This window comes from Pan paniscus, chromosome 10 (genome assembly GCF_029289425.2).
Source record: "Pan paniscus chromosome 10, NHGRI_mPanPan1-v2.0_pri, whole genome shotgun sequence".
NCBI lineage: Eukaryota > Metazoa > Chordata > Mammalia > Primates > Hominidae > Pan > Pan paniscus.
In genome coordinates this window covers 20,056,230-20,077,831 of record NC_073259.2, presented here as the reverse complement: position 1 = coordinate 20,077,831, position 21,602 = coordinate 20,056,230, and the positions used below count along the sequence as shown (strand labels likewise).

The window sequence follows — 21,602 nt, the reverse complement described above, 5'->3', positions numbered from 1 at the left end:
TGCTGGATATAGTATCCTTAACTGGAATTTGGTTTTTCTTTCAGCACTTTGACTACCTCATCCCTTTTCTCCTGGCCTGTAATGTTTCTGCTGAGAAATTCACTGTTAATCTGATGGGGGTTTCCTTATAAGTAACCAGATGCTTTTTTCTTGCTGTTTTTAGAATTTTCTCTTTAACTTTTGACAATTTGACTATAATGTGCCACGGAGAAGATCTTTTTTAATTATATGTATTTGGGGATCTCTGAGTTTCCTGTATCTGAATGTCTAAATCTCTTGCTATTATTTTGTTAAATGGGTTTTATATTCCTTTTGTTTTCTCTTCGCCTTTTGGGACACCAAAAATTTTAAGTATTTAGCCACTTTATGGTGTCTATATCATGTAGGCTTTGCTCATTCATTTTTGTTCTTTTTTCTTTATTTTTGTCTTATTGGATTATTTCAAAAGATCTGTCTTCAAGTTCTGAAATTCTTCTGCTTGATCTAGCATATTGTTGAAGCTTTCCAATGTATCTTGTGTTTTATTGAATGACTTCTTCAGTTCCAGAGTTTGTTTTATTCTTTTTTATGGTATCTATTTCTTTGGTAAATTTCTCATTCATATCCTGAATTTTTTTTATTTCTTTGTATTATTTTTCTGTATTCTCCCATATCTCACTGAGCTCCTTTAATATTATTTTTAATTATTTTTCCAGAATTTTATTAATTTCCTTTTCATTGGAAATTGTTGCTGCAGAACTACTGTGTTTCTTTGGAGGTATCATATTTCCTTGCTTTTTCATGCTTCTTTTGTCTTTATGTTGATATCTGTGCATCTGGTGTAACAATTACTTCTTCCAAATTTTAACATTTGCTTTCATAGGGGAGGACTTTTTTCCTGAAGATGTATCTATAGTATTGGTTGGGTGAGGCACTTTGGCTTTGATTCTGGGTGCATGCAGTAGTGTAGTCTCCACATAATTTACTCATCTGTGAGTGGGTCTGTTATTTCCCTAATGGGTTAGGATGTCATTGTTAGTGGAGGCAGTAGTGACGTTTTGTTGAAGACTGGAATGCCAGGTGGGCTGGTCCTCAGGGCCCCTTGGAGGCACTGGTGCCAGCATAAGCTGTCCTTGGGCCCCAGGACAGCTTATCTGGTACCAGTGTTAGTGGGTCTAGGCAGATCAATTCTTTGGCCTCCAAGTAACTTCCTCAGGTGCCAGCAGTAGCAGCAGTGGCCTAGGCTGGTGGGTGGATTCCCGGGTTCCTGGGCAGCAGGCATGGCATGAGTAGTGGAAGTAGCCATGATAGGACAAGCTTCTGGTTCCCAAGCAGTCTGCACTGGTGTTAGTAGTGGCTGTGACAGGCTTGGCAGGCCAGTCTGCAGGTCCACAAGTGGTATATGCTGGTGGGTACCAGCTGTGGTGGTAGCAGCAGGTTATGTGGTCCCCAGAAGATGTACTCAGGTGCCAACAGTGGTGGACTGGGCTAGGAGATCTCTAGGGCCCCTGCACGGTAGGCTGAAGCACTGGGAGGGTGCAAGTGAGCCAGGTGGACCTGTCCTGAGACCTGTCTTCAGTCCCCACCCTGTGGTGTGTACAGGCACTGGCTTCAGTAGGCAGGGGTCATTCTCAATTTTTATAAGCTCAATGAACAAGGTGTCCATGCGGTATACTTACTAGACTTATAAATACCATCTAATGATTTAAAAGGAAATATGCCAACATCTAAAAAGAATAGAGAAATGTACTTCCACTCATTTTATCCTTCCTCTGAAGGAAATGGAGCAAAAGCTCTTTACATTTGCTTTTGTAATTGTCCCTCAAACAGGCCTTGAAGCCCTGTGAAAAATTTCTAATTATTTTTCCTTTTAGCATTTTACCTGAGCCTTAATAATCTAAGAAGATAGTGAGTAAAGTATTTTAAGATATTTATGGTCTTTACCTAAAACCATAAAAACCCTAGAAGAAAACCTAGGCATTACCATTCAGGACATAGGCATGGGCAAGGACTTCATGTCTAAAACACCAAAAGCAATGGCAACAAAAGCCAAAATTGACAAATGGGATCTAATTAAACTAAAGAGCTTCTGCACAGCAAAAGAAACTACCATCAGAGTGAACAGGCAACCCACAAAATGGGAGAAAATTTTCGCAACCTACTCATCTGAGAAAGGGCTAATATCCAGAATCTACAATGACCTCAAACAAATTTACAAGAAAAAACAACCCTGTCAAAAAGTGGGCGAAGGACATGAACAGACACTTCTCAAAAGAAGACATTTATGCAGCCAAAAAACACATGAAAAAATGCTCACCATCACTGGCCATCAGAGAAATGCAAATCAAAACCACAATGAGATACCATCTCACACCAGTTAGAATGGCAATCATTAAAAAGTCAGGAAACAACAGGTGCTGGAGAGGATGTGAAGAAATAGGAACACTTTTACACTGTTGGTGGGACTGTAAACTAGTTCAACCATTGTGGAAGTCAGTGTGGCAATTCCTCAGGGATCTAGAACTAGAAATACCATTTGACCCAGCCATCCCATTACTGGGTATATACCCAAAGGACTATAAATCATGCTGCTATAAAGACACATGCACACGTATGTTTATTGCGGCACTATTCACAATAGCAAAGACTTGGAACCAACCCAAATGTCCAACAATGATAGACTGGATTAAGAAAATGTGGCACATATACACCATGGAATACTATGCAGCCACAAAAAATGATGAGCTCGTGTCCTTTGTAGGGACATGGATGAAATTGGAAATCATCATTCTCAGTAAACTATTGCAAGGACAAAAAACCAAACACCGCATGTTCTCACTCATAGGTAGAAATTGAACAATGAGAACACATGGACACAGGAAGGGGAACATCACACTCTGGGGACTGTTGTGGGGTAGGGGGAGAGGGGAGGGATAGCATTAGGAGATATACCTAATGCTAAATGACGAGTTAATGGGTGCAGCACACCAGCATGGCACATGTATACATATGTAACTAACCTGCACATTGTGCACATGTGCCCTAAAACTTAAAGTATAATAAAAATAAAAAAATTTTTTTAAATTAAAAAAAAAGATATTTATAGTCTTTAAACAAAAACATCTTTTGTTCCTTGTGGGATAAAAATAGAAACATTTTCCTTCCATTTACAAAGTCACTGCCAGATGAGTTTTATGGCCAGACTCTGCAGGGCATGAGTGGGTCATTTTTACCTCTCCCCTTCCCTTTCTTTTTCAATAGTAATAGTATGTTGAAATACAGCTTTCCGAAATACAGCTGCTCCTAGCCCTGCCTTCTCCTCATTCCTTTCTTTCGTCCTGCTTTTCTGAATTCCAGGATTCCTCCACACAATCAGCATATCCTTTCTCAAGCCCTTTTTTTCTAATCTGAGTATATCCAAATATTAAAACCTTATTCACTAAAACAGCATCATCTTTAATTCATTTGTGTAGTTGGACAGTTCTGGAATTAGAAATGAGGAATAAAATTTCATGTCAAGTAACTGATTCCAACAGAATACAGAGTCGAAACTAGATCACTCAGCAATGCCCCAGAAACACCCAGTAGAGTCGTCCCTCCATCCATAGGGAATTGGTCCCAGGAACCCCTGTGGATACCAAAATCCACAGCGGCTCAAGGATCTGATATAAAATGGCATATCATGTGCAGATAACCTGCATACATTATCCTATGTACTTTAAATTATCTCTAGATTGCTTATAATCCCTAACATGATGTAAATACTATGTAAATATCTGTGGTACTGTATTGTTTAGGGAATAATGACAAGAAAAAAAAGGTCGGTACATGTTCAACACAGACAAAACTATCCTGTTTTTTCCAAACATTTTCCATTCCCATTTGGTTGAATCCACGAATGCAGAACCCATGGAGACAGAGGTCTGACAGTATTTCACTCTGTGGCACAGGATCGGCCCAGTTTGCTGTTTCTGCCTATTCTGCTCTAAGGTAGTCAGCAGATGACTTACCAAGGCAGGAGCATCATCTAGTGGTGAATATTGGCACCACAGGCTATACCGCGGCTCTAGTTCCTTCCCAGGGAATTGTTCAGGCAAAGTACAGGGACAGGGATTGCATCTAGTATCACTTATGATCTTGTTTTTAGCCAGAGTGAAAAACAAACTTTATTTAAAACAAATGGTTTTCACCACACATTTTGATTTAGAAAAAAAAAGCTGCAAACAGGTGGTAGCAGATGAGCAGTTGGGCTTCCTCCTGTCTCCCTACCTCTTCCTCCATACCTCCTTTTTTTCCATGTCACTTCTCTACTGCAGCTGTGCATTATAATCACCAAAGAGCTTAAAAATCTACCACTGCCCTTTGCCCATACAACATTTGCGACATACTTATACTAAGGAATTACTTATTGTTTATCTGAAATCCAAATTTAACTTGATGTCCTTTATTTTTCTTGCTAAATCTGGGAACCCTACTAAGACCACTTCAAAATATATTAAATCAGAATGACTTAGGGTGGTGCCTGGGCATAAGAAATTGTGCAGATGCTCCCCAGGTGATACTATTGTTTGCTGTAAGTTAGAACCATGGACAGTACAGCTTTTATTCCATTTGCAGCCATTTGCCTCATATTCACTGAGCCTTTGTTCCCCCACCAAACTGAGGGTTGGGCTGATATTTCTCGTGGCCCAATAACAAGATGCAGATGAACTGAGGAGGAAGAGAGTTTTTATTTCTGTAACCAGTTACAGGGAGAAGGCCTGGAAATTATCACCAGAACAACTGAAAATTACATTTTTTTTCAGAGCTTATATACCTTCTAAGCTATATGTCTACATGTAAGTATGCATTCATTTAAAGACATACGTGATTAACTTCTTTTAATCTACAACTAAGGTCTGAGTCCTGAAGACCTTCTCCTGGAGCCTCAGTAAGTTTACTTAATCGAAGGGAGTCCAGGTGCTGGAGTGATTACCCTTATCTTGTCTCCTGCTAAATTACAGAGGTTTAGGGAGTTCCTTCAGACCCCCAATAAACTTCTTTGTGGAGGCCTGGGGAGTTTCTTCAGACCCCCAATAAAACTTGTTTAATCCTAAATGGGTCCGGTTAAGAAGAATTCCTTCGTTATTTTGTCACGTTTTAAGGCCCAGGAAAGGCCTAGGCAAAACTCTTGGTGGGCTTTTGTTACATTCCAGCCTTTGTATAAGGGCACTGGCTTTTAATATTTAACTTAACCACTCAGTCAGTACTAAAACGGTTGTTATGGAGGCCTGCCACACCTTCACTATTTTTTTCTCTCTCCAACGTAAAACTTGCAAGCTCTTGTAAATTCACTTAGTCTCCCGTATCAACCCGGCCTCATCTAAATTGGTATCACATATTTCATTAATTTCACCCAAGGGAATAACTGGATAAGATAATGCAGGTGGTCACGCCTGAGACAGAAACCAGAGAGCTGGGGATCTCTTGTCCGTACTGAGTTGAAGATATTTTTAAACTATTCCTTGCCTTAATCACTCCCATCAATGAGAATAAGAATTCTCTCTTGATTTGGTTTACTATCCCCTGAGCTAATTTGCCCGTTTTTCTTTCTTCCAGGTGTACCTACTTGTAAAAAACTGTTGGGAGGAAGATCCAGAAAAGAGACCAGATTTCAAAAAAATTGAGACTACACTTGCCAAGATATTTGGGTATTGCTGAAATGTTTACTTTTATTCACTAATTTCAGGGTTTTAAAAAAATTATAGTTGACATTCAGTGGCACCTAAGAATGAGAATGTCTATTCCAGTGAAAAATCCCAGGTGGCAACCAACACCTGCCTCATAACATTAAAATGATATGGAGACTATTAGACCGTTTTCCCAGGGAAATAATCACTTGAAAAGTTAAATACTCAAGGTCAAAACTTTTCTGATTAAAAAACAAACTTTAGCTGATTATAAATTTGTCTGTTAAAAACAGAGCTTCTGGGTCCTTCTGTGGGTAATTAGGATTTAGAAGTGTAGCGTGAGTCCTGAAAATCTGTAAAGCTCCTAGACAATTATTAACATCAGCATGTTCTTAGGATCTTAAAGTCTTAAAATCTCCAGCTTTGGCCCTAGGTACTTAAGACATGTCGTGAATCAGAGCATAATTCAAGTTGGGGGAGAAAAGTACACAATTATCTGATTGAGATTAATTTCTAGATACCCCATGTTTTCAGTTAATACACTGCAGAATGAGAAAAATAACACTGAATTAAGAGTTAGGAAATCCAATTTCTAGACTAAGATCTGATAAGAGTTTGCTGTGGGGCATTGGGCAAAACACCCTCACTGGGTATCAATTTTCTTGTTAGAAAAATTGGATTGAACAAGATGATTCTTATGATTTTTTCCAGGTCTTTCTGTAGTTCTCATTAGGTCAAAAGACTCAGATACTTAATGAGACTAAAAGTCTAGAGCTGGAGGAGATGAGGTGGAGTGAAGTTAATGAACGTGTGGTCATTAATTAGTAGAACTAAGCTGTCAGTTGTGGGAATGGAGCAGGAAATAATAATTAATTCTAGCCCTTTTTTTTTCTCCTCGCTGTCCTGTCCGGATGAGACTTTATATGTGACTGATAAAATGTATGCTCATGAAGAAACTGGGTCCTTGATACTCAGCCTTTAATGTGTGTGATGATTCTCAAACTTGGCTGCAGCTTGGAATCACCTGAGGAACTTTAAAAATACTGATACTGGGGTTTTACCCTAGAGAGGCTGATGTAATTGGTCTGGGGTACATACAGGTGTCAGGATTTTTAATAGCTCCCAGGTGATTAAAATATGCAGTCAAAGGTGAGCAACTGTTTTAATTGAATCAATTCATCCTAGAGTAAGATTACCCAACTTCATCTCTTACACCTGCTCCCACATCCATTCTACCCAACTAGACTCTGTACTGGCAGTTTCAAGTAAAAATTCCCTGGGGAACTTGTTAAACGATTCTGTTTCTTCATTCCAAGCCTAGCAATTTTCAGTCACATAGGTCTCGGGTAGGGCACAAAAATGTACTGGATTTTTAACAAACATCTCTCCCCATCCCAGGGGATGATGATGCAGGCCATCTTCTCCTGAGACCAGAAGTGATTGTTATTCTTGTAATAGTAAAATGACTGTTATTTACTCAGCACCTTCAATTGTGCCTTAGATGTTATGAACATTATCTCTGATCCTCACAATGCTAGGAGAACTCAATGTGTCTCCTCCCTGACCTCTGCACCAAGGCTTGTCATACCTCCCAGTGTCACACAAAGCTGGCATCTCACTAAGTCTCCTTGATCTGACAAAATAATCCAGAGTTAGGACCCTGGCTCTCTGTAATGAGGAGATAATTTAAGGCTCAGCTTGGCTTTTCTTAGTCCTTCTCCTACACTTTCATTTATCACTTCTTGACCAGCTTTTAAAAGATTTTTCCTTCATTGCAAATTGTTTCTTTTGTATTTTAGAAAATACAAATAAGAAAGCAAGAAAGTAAAACGTCACCTGTTTCCCAATAGGTGACCACCAGTCTTCAAAAAATAAAATTGAGATTATAATTTTTGCTATTTTATAAACTGACTTTTTCACTTAATAATACAGAGGGAGTGTCTTTCTGAGTATTCAACTATACTAATTTGTATTTTATGATACAAATTAGAATGTTAATGTTCCATTGTCCCATCATATTTTAACCACACTTTTGTTATACATTTAGATTATTTTCAAATGTTTGCTGTTGTAAAGAATACTGTGACTTTTTCTTTTGTTAACTCTAAACACATTCATGATTGTTTCCTTAGGATAATTCTCAGAAGTAGAGTTATAAGCTGATTGGTATATGCATTCTTAAAGCTTGTGATATATTTTTACCAAATTGCTCTTCAGGAAGGTTTTGTACTATATGTATTTCCTCCTTCTCCTACGTTGATTACCATCATTTTAACATTTGTTTTCCCTTTTTTAATCTCATTCTTGTCCTGAGGTTAAGTTGGGCTTTTTGTTTGTTTGTTTGTTTAAGACAGAGTCTCACTCTGTCACCCAGGCTGGAGTGCAGTGGCATGATCTCGACTCACTGCAACCTCCGCCTCCCAGCTTCAAGCAATTCTCCTGCCTTGGCCTCTGGAGTAGTGCCACCATGCCCGGCTAATTTCTGTATTTCTAGTAGAGAAAGGGTTTCACCATGTTGGTCAGGCTGGTCTCAAACTCCTGACCTCAAGTGATCCTCCCGCCTCGGACTCCCAAAGTTCTGGGATTACAGGCATGAGCCACTGTGCCCGGATGAGGTTGAGTTTTTTTGTTATGTTTGTTGGCTTTTATTTTTCTTTGTTTAATTATCTGTTCATCATATTTGTTTTATTGGATCTGTTCATCCATTGTTTTATTGGATGTTCATGTTTTCTTAATAATATATAAGAGCTCTTTATCTATTACTACCTACAGACTTTTTCATGACCAAAAAAATGAAAGCTATATGGATACCTTGATCCGACGTCTACAGCTATATTCTCGAAACCTGGAACATCTGGTAGAGGAAAGGACACAGCTGTACAAGGCAGAGAGGGACAGGGCTGACAGACTTAACTTTATGTTGCTTCCAAGGTAAGGCAAGCCTTGCTGATGTGGAGGCTGAAATCCCTCTAGCATTGCTTTTCATTGTATCTATATAGGATTTGTTTCCTTTTATATATTCTTCAGTAGATTATTGGTTTTAAAATGCACGTACTGCCAGGCACGGTGGCTCACGCCTGTAATCCTAGCACTTTGAGAGGCCGAGGCAGGTGGATCATGAGGTCAGGAGATCGAGACCATCCTGGCTAACATGGTGAAACCCCACCTCTACTAAAAATAATAATAAAAAAAATTAGCCAGGTGTGGTGGTGCGCACCTTTAGTCCCAGCTACTCTGGAGGCTGAGGCAGGAGAATGGAGTGAACCCAAGATGCGAAGCTTGCAGTGAGCCAAGATCGCGCCACTGCACTCCAGCCTGGGCGACAGAGCAAGACTCTGTCTCAAAAAAAAAAAAAAAAAAAATGCATGTACTTTGCTAAGCCTTGTTCCAGTTTGTACTCTACTAAGTAATGTTCTGAAGGTCACCCAGTGAATGGCAGAGCTGGGATTCTACCCAAGAAGCCCGAGCCGGAGCCCCTGATCTCCTTTAGTAACTCTGACCTCAAAATCTCAAACCTCTGAAAGTCAAATCACCTGCAAGAAAACTAGGAGGCGGATCACAGCTTGGGGGAAAGGAGTTGGAACACACTTGGCAAGTGGTGTCTTGCAACCTTGTGATAGAAGGGCAGAACCCATGAGCCCTCAGAGTGCCTGGGAACAGTAGGGAACCCTTCATATTCACTTCAAGGATGATAATTTCTATCACAGCTCCATAAATATTAGGTACATAATGCATAACTCCTTGCCTGATCTTTAATGCTGAGTTGTGACAAAAACAATATCCTGGTTATCTGGCTGCCTTCCCAGGGTTTCATTGGCGGTGGTTTTAACCATTAATGTCACTCAAGTGGTTTGAATCAGCTGGCTCACCATTTCAGCTTTTTTCCTAGCCTTAGTTCAATATGCCACTTGGACTACTAGTTGGTAGATGTTTTTATTGGATTTCCAAAGGTTATATCACACAAGTCTCTTGAAGAGCTACAATACACCATGGCTTCAGCACAACTCACTTTGGTTATTTATGTAAAAATTATATGCGCAAGATAAAACTAAAACATGCATGAGCAATAACTAGAAGAATCAAAAAGAAATATGTGTAGCAAAGGGCAAATAAACTTAAGATTGCATGTAGGAACCAGATATCACTTAGACATTTATTTGAATAGTACCCCTTGGGGTAAATACATTAAAATAGAAGTTTCTTCTTTTTTATTATTTTATTTAATTAATTAATTTATTTATTTTTGAGATGGAGTTTCACTCTTGTTGCCCAGGCTGGAGTGCAACGGCATGAGCTCAGCTCACTGCAACCTCTGCCTCCTGGGTTCAAGCAATTCTCCTGCCTCAGCCTCCCAAGTAGCTGGGATTACAGGCGCCTGCCACCACACCCAGCTAATTTTTGCATTTTTAGTAGAGAGGGGGTTTCACCATGTTGGCCAGACTGGTCTCGAACTCCTGACCTCAGGTGATTCACCCACCTCGGCCTCCCAAAGTGCTGGGATTACAGGTGTGAGCCACTGTGCCTGGCCAGAAGTTTTTTCTTCTGGGAAGACTTTCTAAGAGATCTACTCTGTATACTAATTTTATCTATGTCAGCAACAACCTGTTATCAAAGCTCATCATGTTAACTCCCAGCCCTTCCTTCGTTTATTTACAACATGAGTTTCTCTCTCCGGATAACACACTATTTTCCAAGTGTAATAGTCCATTCTCACCCTACTATAAAGAACTACCCAAGACTAGGTAATTTATGAGGAAAGGAGGTTTAAATAACTCACAGTTCCACAGGGTGTTCAAGAAGCATGGCTGGGGAGGCCTCAGGAAATGTACAACCATGGTGGAAGAGTGAAGGGGAAGCAAGCACCTTCTTCGCATGGCAGGAAGAGAGAGAGAGAGCAAAGGGGGAGGTGCCACACACGTTCAAACAACTAGATCTCATGAGAACTCACTAACACAAGAACAGCAATGGGGAAATCTGCACCCATGATCCCATCACCTCCCACCAGGTCCCTCCCTTAACATTGGGGATTACAATTCAGCATGAGATTTGGGTGGGGACACGGAGCCAAACCGTATCACCAAACTCATGTGACTTTTCAGATATAAGCAGTACAATGAATTGCAAATATGGCAGAATATCCAATTTTGTCATTGCATCTATGTAGCCTCCAAAATACTATGCACTTTATACAGGGCATGTCAAGAATAACCACTCCAGTCATGTCCCTAGGAATCCAAGCCACACCAAAGGAATGTTTTTCAAAGGCTCCAAGTTTTGTCATTGCACCAATTAAAAAGGTTTCTCCGGATGCTCTGGAGGTTCTCCAAATGAGTGTTAGAAATCTTTGTGGTTGATTGGTTGTTTTCTTTCTGGGAGAGCCCACCTCCTTTGTTGCAGTCAGCATACCTCCAAATCTTCACCATCTTCCTGAATATCCAAGGCCTGGGTTGTGCAGGGAATGTAATGCAAAAAAAGACTGATGGGTGGGACTGAAGGCTTCCTGAATTCTAGCCCTGGCTCTGTCCCTAATCGGCTGTGGGAACTTAGGGAAGTCATACTTTTTTAGACCTCAACTTTCTCATCTGTAAAAATAAAGATTTCTTTTCAATGACTTCCGTGGAACCTCCCAGCTTCCAGTTTCTGATTCTAGTGGTTCCATACTGAGGGCCACTACAAAGTAATGCCAAGGGCAGACAGGGAGCATCCCACTTCATGTCAGCCCTCACTTCCTTTTCTCAATGAAGAGGTAACTTGGCACACCAAGTATGGAGTCCCTTCTTCTGGTTCTCTTCCTTCAATCTTGAATCTGATATGCTGCTCCTCATTCAGCAAAGATATTCTAAAAGTTGCTTTAATTTGACTTCTACAGTTTTAGCATGATTTAATTTATTTACATGATTGATTCTGCTTTACAAAGGACCCAAATCTGGTTCAAAATGTCAAATGAACTCTGGTTCAGAATATATCAAAATTTATATTTAAATGCATCATTATTTCATAGTAATATTAAGCAACGCCATGTTACATATGCCAGGAAAGTAAAACTATCAACTTTGTTGAGAAATTCAGATCTGATACCTGTGGTGATTTAAGTAATACCACACTCTCCTCAGCTTCTGCATGTAGAGCCACATCTGTAAGAAGTTGATTATCAATAGAGAAGCAAAAAGTGGACAAGTATGTATATGTATGAGAGTTTTGAGGATATTAAAGTTATCTATTTATGTGTATTAGGATTAATAATCAAACACTAAGTTAATGTTGAACCTGCTTATATTCATCTGTGTTCACAACATGCATTATATGTGTATTTGTGTAATATGTTCATGTATATGATATACACAACCTCTCTGTTTCCGATTCACTCAATTCACTGGAAGTCTCAAATCCTAGAATTCTTGGTAGACAATCACTACTATCTGAAAGATTTATGTGAAACAAGAAGAAATTTGCTGAAGTTGAAGGCATTTTTTTTCCCTTCGTTCATCTAGGCTAGTGGTAAAGTCTCTGAAGGAGAAAGGCTTTGTGGAGCCGGAACTATATGAGGAAGTTACAATCTACTTCAGTGACATTGTAGGTTTCACTACTATCTGCAAATACAGCACCCCCATGGAAGTGGTGGACATGCTTAATGACATCTATAAGAGTTTTGACCACATTGTTGATCATCATGATGTCTACAAGGTAACCACATTACCTAACAGGCTGAAACCATTAATTGTACAACTCAAGGTCATCAGAGCCTGAATTGGTTGTTTCTGTTACTACTCTTGTCCACTCTAGTTTCACATTTAGTGAATTGGTGGTTGAATCTGAGCTAAAAGTGAAGAGAAGTAGAAGGATTAGAGGAGTGAGAAGTCAAAATTACCATTCAACTTTAAGAAGCAGCAAAAAAGGTACAACAGGAAGTTCAGCAGGAATTAATTTGAAGTATTAACTTTAGACAAAATGGCATACCTTAAATCACCTCCAAAAAATGGGCAGTGTTTAGGCTGACTGCAAATGAAGCAGAGAAGACACTGGGGTTATAATAAATAGAAAATCATACTACAAGAATGTATACAATTACATATTACAAAGTACAATATTCTGTTAAATAGTATGTTGACATTTGCTAAAGGATTAATTTTCAGGAAACTAAGGGTGTTCCTCAAATTACATAAAACCATTCAGGTAATTTATTTGAACATTTCTAGAACTGTCACCACATCTGGACAATTTATATAATTATGGGATAAATTCCTTTATAGCTATTTTATCACCCATTAACTGGACTATAAAAACCCTGAAGAAATCAGCATAGAACTGATTGAACTGGCCCCAGAAAAAGTGTAAAGGGCTATGCTCATACTGTGTTCCCAAATCACTTTTTGTGTTTGACATGTGATTAACTGCTTCTGTTTACTTTCTATACTTTTCAAAGGAGCAGAGGCACTCATGAGAAACTGTTTCCACAGGTGGAAACCATCGGTGATGCCTACATGGTGGCTAGTGGTTTGCCTAAGAGAAATGGCAATCGGCATGCAATAGACATTGCCAAGATGGCCTTGGAAATCCTCAGCTTCATGGGGACCTTTGAGCTGGAGCATCTTCCTGGCCTCCCAATATGGATTCGCATTGGAGTTCACTCTGGTATGGAGTTGAGCATCTTAGCAAATTGGGAACCATATGTACTGCTGTGCACCAACTAAATCAGAAAGGATAAAAGGTCTTCAAGTGTGATCAACCTCACATAATGTTTACTCTTAATTCTTTTTGCCAAATGTGAGGTCCCACTATGCATCCTGAGATATTTAGACCCAGTTCCTAGAGAGCTCTAAGAACAAGACCTTTGAGGGCACCACTGACTGCTGACATGATAAACACCAAACATGTACAAAAACAAGAAGCTTTGGACTCCTATTTAAATCACCATACCTATGATTTCATTTATTTCCTCCCCATTCCCTTTCTCCCCACCCCCAACTTCAATATATTTTCCCGCTAAAATATTATAGTATCTTAAGTGGATTAGATTATCTACAAGGGGAAATAAAGAACAGATGGTGAAATTTCTATAATATTTATACCCCCTCCCTTCCCTGCCACTGCAGTTATACAGAAAGTACATGAGTCACTTTCAAAGACCATGAAAGTTACATAGCCTTGTTAAAAGAAAAGCTTTATGCATATTAAATTTAACACAGTTTGATTGAGCAAAGAATAATTTTCAAATCAGATGGCCCTTAAAACCAGAAGAGGTTCAGAGAGCTTCAGTGGGCAAGGTGGGCGGGCAATGTTTATAGACAGAAAACAGAAGTGAGGGACAGAAACAACTTGATTGGTCACACCTCTGTGTTACCCTGATTTGGTCAAGGTCCCATCAGTTGACAGCCTGTGACTGGCTGAAGCTCAGCTACTGCGATTGGCTGAGACTCAGCTATCTATAACGTAACTATACCCTAGTTAGGCTTTTAGTTTGTTTATGTACCAAGCTAGGTTGCAGTTTGTTTTGTAGGGACCCCTAAGAGGCAGCCTCAGGCCAAACTTAGTTTAATTCAACAGCCTTGAACATCAAGATTTGAGATGAGTTACAAGTGTTATAGAAAAACATAGTAAGAGAGGAACTCAGAAGTCATCTAGATGAATCTTTAGCCAGGCATTGCTTAAAACTCAGCTTTGCCGTTTTTGAGTTAATCTTTAACTTTTGAAACTGTTAACACCTTGCACTCAGTCATTCTATGCAAATACATGACTGAATAACCCTTATTTCCTACCTAATATGCCACAGCGCATAGTCTAGCCTGGGCTTTTGTTCTGCTTGTTGGAACCTCCTTGTGCAACAGGCTTCCCCATCCAGCTGCATTCGCCTGGTCCATGAAATGCTTACGGAAAGTTATGCCTTTGTCTTGTCTTCTGTCTTCCATTGTCATGGCACCAATCCCAGAAATGCCACCTTAAAATAAAAATAAAACAAACTTGAGCCATTGAAGCTTCAAATCTACAGTGCCCTCCAGCAGTGTGAAATTCAGGGTTGTGTGGTTTGGCACAGTAAGCAAGCAGTGGGGCTCATCTTCATCCTTCCTGAGAGCCTTCTATTTAAAATCACCTTAGTGATCTGGATCTCTGGATGCCTTGCTATTTGCTACAAATGTCGTTTTCTTTGCGAGAGCAAAATACTTTATGATCGCATGCATTGAATAATGATGCTTCATTGGATTCATCCATTTAAACCAAAAGTCCCAGCTCACATTTCACATCCTCAGCTACTTCTCCATGACAGGAAGTATTCAGGATTGTGACCATACAGAGAGGCTTACCTGTCTTCACTCTACTCTGCAATTTCTATTGCCTCCACTTCCTGCTTTCTGTCCTTCATTTCAGGTCCCTGTGCTGCTGGAGTTGTGGGAATCAAGATGCCTCGTTATTGTCTATTTGGAGATACGGTCAACACAGCCTCTAGGATGGAATCCACTGGCCTCCGTAAGAAGGGAGACTGTTTTTCTCAGAGGACAAAGATGCTGTTTTCCAGCAGAGGGCAACTGTGAGATTAAATGCACAATAAGGAGATACAAAGTGCCAGTGAGATGTAGAATAATTCTTCACATTAGCTGAACACAAACCAGTGTCAATCCACCTTTTGCTACATTTGCTTTCATTGTTGCTTACTGATAATTATTTTATTCTTCCACTTTTGCTCAGTTTTAGACTATTTCTATTTTTTTGGCTCATATACAATGAATCTGGGGATATTCTACTTAGAATAGTCATGGCATTTACCATAGATTCATGAAAGTTAAAAAAAAAATCAGTAGGCAAGGTAAGAACTACACACTCTGGTTCACATTCCTGTTTCCCTCTTATTTGGTTTTGCTTTTTTTTGTTGTTTTTTAGAGACAGGCTCTCGTTCTGTCACCCAGGCTGGAGTGCAGTGACACGATCATAGCTCCCTGTAAACTTGAACTCCTGGGCTCAAGTGATCCTCCCACCTCATCCTCCCAAGTAGCTGGGACTACAGGAACATACCAGCACATCCAGCTAATTTTTAAATTTTTAATAGAGACTGGGTCTCACTATGTTGCCCAGGCTGGTCTCAAACTCCTGACCTCAAGCAGTCCTTCCACCTTGGCCTCCCAAAGCATATTCGTTTTTTCTGGAAATTGATTTTTGTTTATTTGTTTGAGATGGGGTCTCACTCTGTCGCCTAGGCTTTGGTACAGTGGCACAATCACAGCTCACTGCATCCTTGAACTCCTCAGCTCTAGTGATCCTCCCACCTCAGCCTCCTGAGTAGCTGGGACTACAGGCGTGCCACCATGCACAGCTAATTTTTTAATTTTTTCTGTAGAGGTGTGGTCTCTCTATGTTGTCTAAGCTGGTCACAGACTCCTGGGCTCAAGCAAGTCTCCTGCCTTGGTCCCCCAAAGCCCCAAAGTGTTGGAATTACAGGCAAGAGCCATCATACCCAACCAAGAATTGATTTTAGTAAAGAAAAATCTAAGCATTTGTCATATACAAAGGAATATATTGCATTTGCTTGGCAAGGTAGAGGCACAATGTGCTGCGTGAAGTAGATGCTCAATAAATATTGATGACAGTGGTAGCAGTAGAAATATATAGAAGAGAGAAAATAAGCATTGGTAGACATGCCTGGGGCTTACAAAACCACAGGAGGCAGGATGGTATTTTGGTAGTGTACTGACAATGTGATACTAGTTTGTCCTGGCAAATCATGCTGGCAAGGAAAAGGATAAGGTTGGGGTCAGACAGACTTGGGTTACAATTGAAATTATGTTAATCATTCTCAGTATAAGTTGAGGAGAAAGCTACCTGATCCTTCTAGCCCTCAGAAAGATAAAGATATAAATTGAAAATGGAATACCAACCGTGCCAAGAGGGTTTCTGAAATAATTTGGGATGATGTCATGTTAAGCATTTAGCAATCATGGTACATGGTAGGTATACAATTTGGGATTGTCATTATTCTTACTGTGTAATTGTTTGTGGTATTGCTATTAGGCCCCTATATTGGGAAAGGTGATACACATCAATGGACTTGTGAATGGGCGTGCCCTTACCACTTCTTTTGTCAAAGGATAACAATGTTCCAGAAGAAGGAAATTTGAGAAAATCAAGACCCCTCAACTCTCCCGAATCTTCACCTTGCCCACAAGGCTTTAGCTATTTATTGGAACTTTTCCACAGGGACCCAAAACCAAACTCCAACACCCAAGCTTGGCACTACAAGCCAAATCTAAAACTAGGTCCTGCAGGCTACTACTCTGAGCTGGAATGAGAATCTATGGAGAAAAACCTAGGGATCCCCATCACATCACTCAGGGCCCTGAAAACTGATGCCAGGCCTTCTTTCTTCCCACGTGAGATTATATTTCTTGTGTGAGGCCATTCTTGCATTGCTATAAAGAAAAACCTGAGACTGGGTTATTTATAAGAAAAGAGATTTAATTGGCTCATGGTTCTGCAGGCTGTATGGGAAGAATAGCGCCTGCATCTGCTTCTGGGGAGGCCTCAGGAAGCTTTCACTCATGGCAAAAGACAAAGCAGGAGCAGGCACTTCATATGGCAAAAGCAGGAGTAAGAAAGAGAGTGGCAGGGGCAGGTGTCACACCTTTTTAAACGACCAGATCTTGTGACAACTCAGTATTGCAAAAACAGCACCAAGCCATGAGGGATCCACCCCTGTGACCCAGACACCTGGTGGGGGGCCAGGACTCCAGCACTGGGGATTAAAATTCAACATGAGATTTGGGTGGGAACAAATATCCAAACTATACCATTTCTTATCTCTCTGATGTTATTTTTAAGTGTTCTTTCATTAAAATAGCCACAATTGTTTCTTCTTGATTTAGGATTCTTGTCTCAGGTGTTGTTGATATCCTGAATCAACGGGAAACAAATAGGCCGTGTACTAGCTGAGATTTTTATTTGTCTATTTTGCATTTCCAGCTTTGAGAATTCACGTGAGTGGCTCCACCATAGCCATCCTGAAGAGAACTGAGTGCCAGTTCCTTTATGAAGTGAGAGGAGAAACATACTTAAAGGTAAGGAGTCCACAGAGACAATGCATAGGAAAAGCTCTCAGACACGCTTGGGCCACCTCCTTTGAGACTTGGCCAGGAAAGTTGAGCATGCTAATCCTTTTCTGTACTCATCACGATGAGCACCCTCCATCCTCTGCAAGAGAAATGACCACCAAAAAATGTGAACTCAAAACTTTCCTTTACTCCAAAGAGCCCTTTTGAGATTTTGAACTCTGCCAGCATTTCCTCTGCCATATCCAGTTTTTGTCTCCAGTTCCTCCTCCAAACACAAGAGCTACATACAGTCTGGTCCAGGACTTATTTAATTTGAATCAAAACCCTTGTCCCCCCACTTACTTCCCTACTCTTACTACACACCGCTGCTATGATCTGAGGTCACCTCTCTTGCCAGTTGCTTTACTATTCGGAAGCTCTAGAATCACAAGGAGTGAATGACAAGGTGTGGCCCCATTCTCCTCCTCTTCCTCATCTGGAAGCTTGTTAAAATGCAGATGTGTGGACACTCTACCAGGCCTACTATGCAAGATTCTCTGTGGGTGTAGATCAGAAATCTATATTTTTAACAAGATAATGTGTTTGTGACCACACTAATATTTGAGAATCGCTATTCCAGATTCTTCATGCAGTTCCTCACATTTAAAACAGCTGCCCTCCAAAGCCATCAGTTGTCTCCAAATGCTTCTCAGGCTGCTTTTCCAAAGTTATTAGAATCTTTTCACAACTGGCAAAGCCAGCTATTAACTGTAAGTTACCTGTCTCCGGTAGCCATAATGCTTCTGGCCTTTACATTTGGATTGCACCTTGGAAAAGTCTCCTTTTACGTAAAAGTGTCCTAACATCACACTTGCTTTTTGAGTCCTCCATAAATACATTTTTTACAAAGAACACTTACCCCAAAATAGAACCAGTTTATGGATTACTATGGTCCAAACACAGCCAGTGAACCACTACTTTTTTAAATGAGTTTAACAATATATATCAATTATACATATATATCAATCACTCATTTTTAAATTATTGATATATATTATAGATATATATTATTAAACTCATTTTTAAAAAATAGTGGTTCACTGGCTGTGTTTGGGCCATATGTATTTTGTATCTCTTTTTCAAATACCAGCTTTAGCAAAAACAGAGTTTCCAGTATTCCAGTAAATTTCCATACATTCCGTAGCCTCCAGATGGGCCCCAGAAATGCCACTTAATGAGTTCTTAATTGTGATGTACATGTGTTTGTAATAAGATAGGGAAACTGTAGCAGAAGTTTTGTAGCAAAACTTTATTGCAAAAAGGGCTAGAAGGAAATATGGACAATGACAACCAGTTGGATTTGTTGACGTAGCAGAATTGTAGATGAATTTTCTTCCTTTTTAAGTTAGAGTTCTTGTGATGTTGCTAGAGTGATATTTTAAAATGTCTTTTGGGGAAAAAAAGAAAACTCTACTTTGAGAAAAGGATGTCTGCTGAATGAGAAACTTATTTTTAAAAAGGCACTTGGAAATAAAAATCTGTCTAGAGATAATGCAAATCATAACAGGAATGTGTGATGTGCTTAAATATTGGCACTGATGAGAAATGCGGAAGTGAAACATGTCACAGAAACGGATCATTATGGGAACAGTGGTCTACAACTGAACTGACTCCTTGGCCTCCGTGGTACATAACTCTTTTGTCTTACCAGGGAAGAGGAAATGAGACTACCTACTGGCTGACTGGGATGAAGGACCAGAAATTCAACCTGCCAACCCCTCCTACTGTGTAAGCTTCTGGGTGTGGCAGGGACAGGGAGGAAATTAGAGATCTTGGCTTTGTTAGTTATAGCCAATTTAAATTGGCAAATGCCTTACAAGTGGCATATATTGCATAAGAAGTAAGGGACTATACATGAGAAGGTTTAGAAACCTCCCTTCCTAGACTGCAAGAAGGGGATTATCCTGAAACCCTGCATTTTCCTGAGACCTCAATGAAACAGAAAAGTATTTAGCCTTGGCTTCCCTGTCTGGAACATAGACTTGCTTCCATGAATCAGATGTGTGGGCTCAGTATAAAACTACCTTTTTTTTTTCCACTGTGGATCCTTTATCCCAAGAGGGAGCTTCCACCTGGAAAAGAGGAGGAATGAACAGACTATTTAGAACTTGAGGAGATTTGGTTATTTCATTTATTTCATTTTATTTACTGGCTCTGTATTCATGATATTTTTAACTGTCAGAATTATGTTTTAAATGCCTTATCTGCATTAAAGTACACTTAACTTATAGTTTATGCAGAAAATATACTATATATTAGACAAGAATGAGTTAAAGTTTCCTGAGTCTGGGTATGAGCTTCTACCTATTCTGTCCACTTTCCTAGACTGTACCAGTCATCATCTTGTTCTTGCTGAAAAACTGACTATATTGCCCTGCAATAAAGCATGGCAAAGCTAGCGTTGTGTTCCAGGCTTGCTCGGGAGAACAGAAGACACTTTAGAGTTCACGTCATGCATGTCTTGTTCTGACAAGAGTGGAGCATACTGGGGGCAAAGAGGCTGTCTGCATTCCACTCCTGTCTTCATCTTTCTGTTGAGTTGCCTGATGAAAACAGGACCTGCCCCAACCCCAAGACTGTGGTTCTGGGTCTTAACATGAAGTCTGTGTTCTCCCTGAGATGAGGAAGACAAAGTTTCAGGGTTAACTGACAGGTTTCACTTCTCCTAAAGGTGACTCAAGCTGTCACCCAGTTGCCTGTCAATACATGTTACTGCAGCCATATGGCCATTTCCTTGGCTTTTGCTATGGTTGAGAAACTCTGTCTTGCAGAGGCCTAGATGGCAGACCCAGAGAGATGGCAACCTTCTAGAAAAGCCAAAACAACCCAAATCTTCCCTGGGGCATGAGAAACCTGGCTCTTTACTTGGAGTGTTCCAGGTCCATTCTAAACTCGTGGTCCCCTCCACCATTCTAAGCCTTCCCCAAACAAGACTCACACTGTTAAGTATGTGTGGGACCAATGAGTTTTCAGGGTTGTGTGGCAGGGGCCTAGCATCCTCCCAGCTTCTTTTCCCCTTCCTGCAGTGGCAATATGTAAACCTAGATCCTCCCAACCATGCCTCCAAATTCCAGCAGCATATTGTTTCACTTTGAAATTGAAGCCTAATTTCCTAGCAGAGATAACAGTTTTTTAAGCTCATCAAAGGCAGGGATCATTTTGTATTCTTTGGATTTCCTGTGTCTAGCACAGAATAGGCATTCAAAGAGTAACTGAGTAACTGAACTGATTATTCTGGAGCTAAGGAATATTCTGTATGAATTGCTGAGAAGTTCTATTTTCTCTTCCCACTCTGTTTCCAGGGAGAATCAACAGCGTTTGCAAGCAGAATTTTCAGACATGATTGCCAACTCTTTACAGAAAAGACAGGCAGCAGGGATAAGAAGACAAAAACCCAGACGGGTAGCCAGCTATAAAAAAGGCACTCTGGAATACTTGCAGCTGAATACCACAGACAAGGAGAGCACCTATTTTTAAACCTAAATGAGGTATAAGGACTCACACAAATTAAAATACAGCTGCACTGAGGCAGCGACCTCAAGTGTCCTGAAAGCCTACATTTTCCTGAGACCTCAATGAAGCAGAAATGTACTTAGGCTTGGCTGCCCTGTCTGGAACATGGACTTTCTTGCATGAATCAGATGTGTGTTCTCAGTGAAATAACTACCTTCCACTCTGGAACCTTATTCCAGCAGTTGTTCCAGGGAGCTTCTACCTGGAAAAGAAAAGAAATGAATAGACTATCTAGAACTTGAGAAGATTTTATTCTTATTTCATTTATTTTTTGTTTGTTTGTTTTTATCGTTTTTGTTTACTGGCTCTTTTTCCTTCTGTATTCATAAGATTTTTTAAATTGTCATAATTATATTTTAAATACCCA

General features: G+C 40.1%; 1 protein-coding gene across 1 annotated transcript in view; it reads left to right on the top strand.

The window, feature by feature from the left end:
• Window positions 1-21,199, top strand: part of GUCY2C (guanylate cyclase 2C) — an 83,800-nt gene extending 62,601 nt beyond the window's left edge. Inside the window, exons 20-27 of the mRNA XM_055095429.2 lie at window positions 5,578-5,669; window positions 8,421-8,579; window positions 12,140-12,332; window positions 13,106-13,280; window positions 15,012-15,110; window positions 17,595-17,689; window positions 19,374-19,450; window positions 21,025-21,199. Of these exons, the coding sequence (XP_054951404.1) occupies window positions 5,578-5,669; window positions 8,421-8,579; window positions 12,140-12,332; window positions 13,106-13,280; window positions 15,012-15,110; window positions 17,595-17,689; window positions 19,374-19,450; window positions 21,025-21,199 (1,065 nt within the window). The remainder of the gene's footprint in view (window positions 1-5,577; window positions 5,670-8,420; window positions 8,580-12,139; window positions 12,333-13,105; window positions 13,281-15,011; window positions 15,111-17,594; window positions 17,690-19,373; window positions 19,451-21,024) is intronic.
• The last annotated feature ends 403 nt before the right edge of the window (window positions 21,200-21,602 follow it).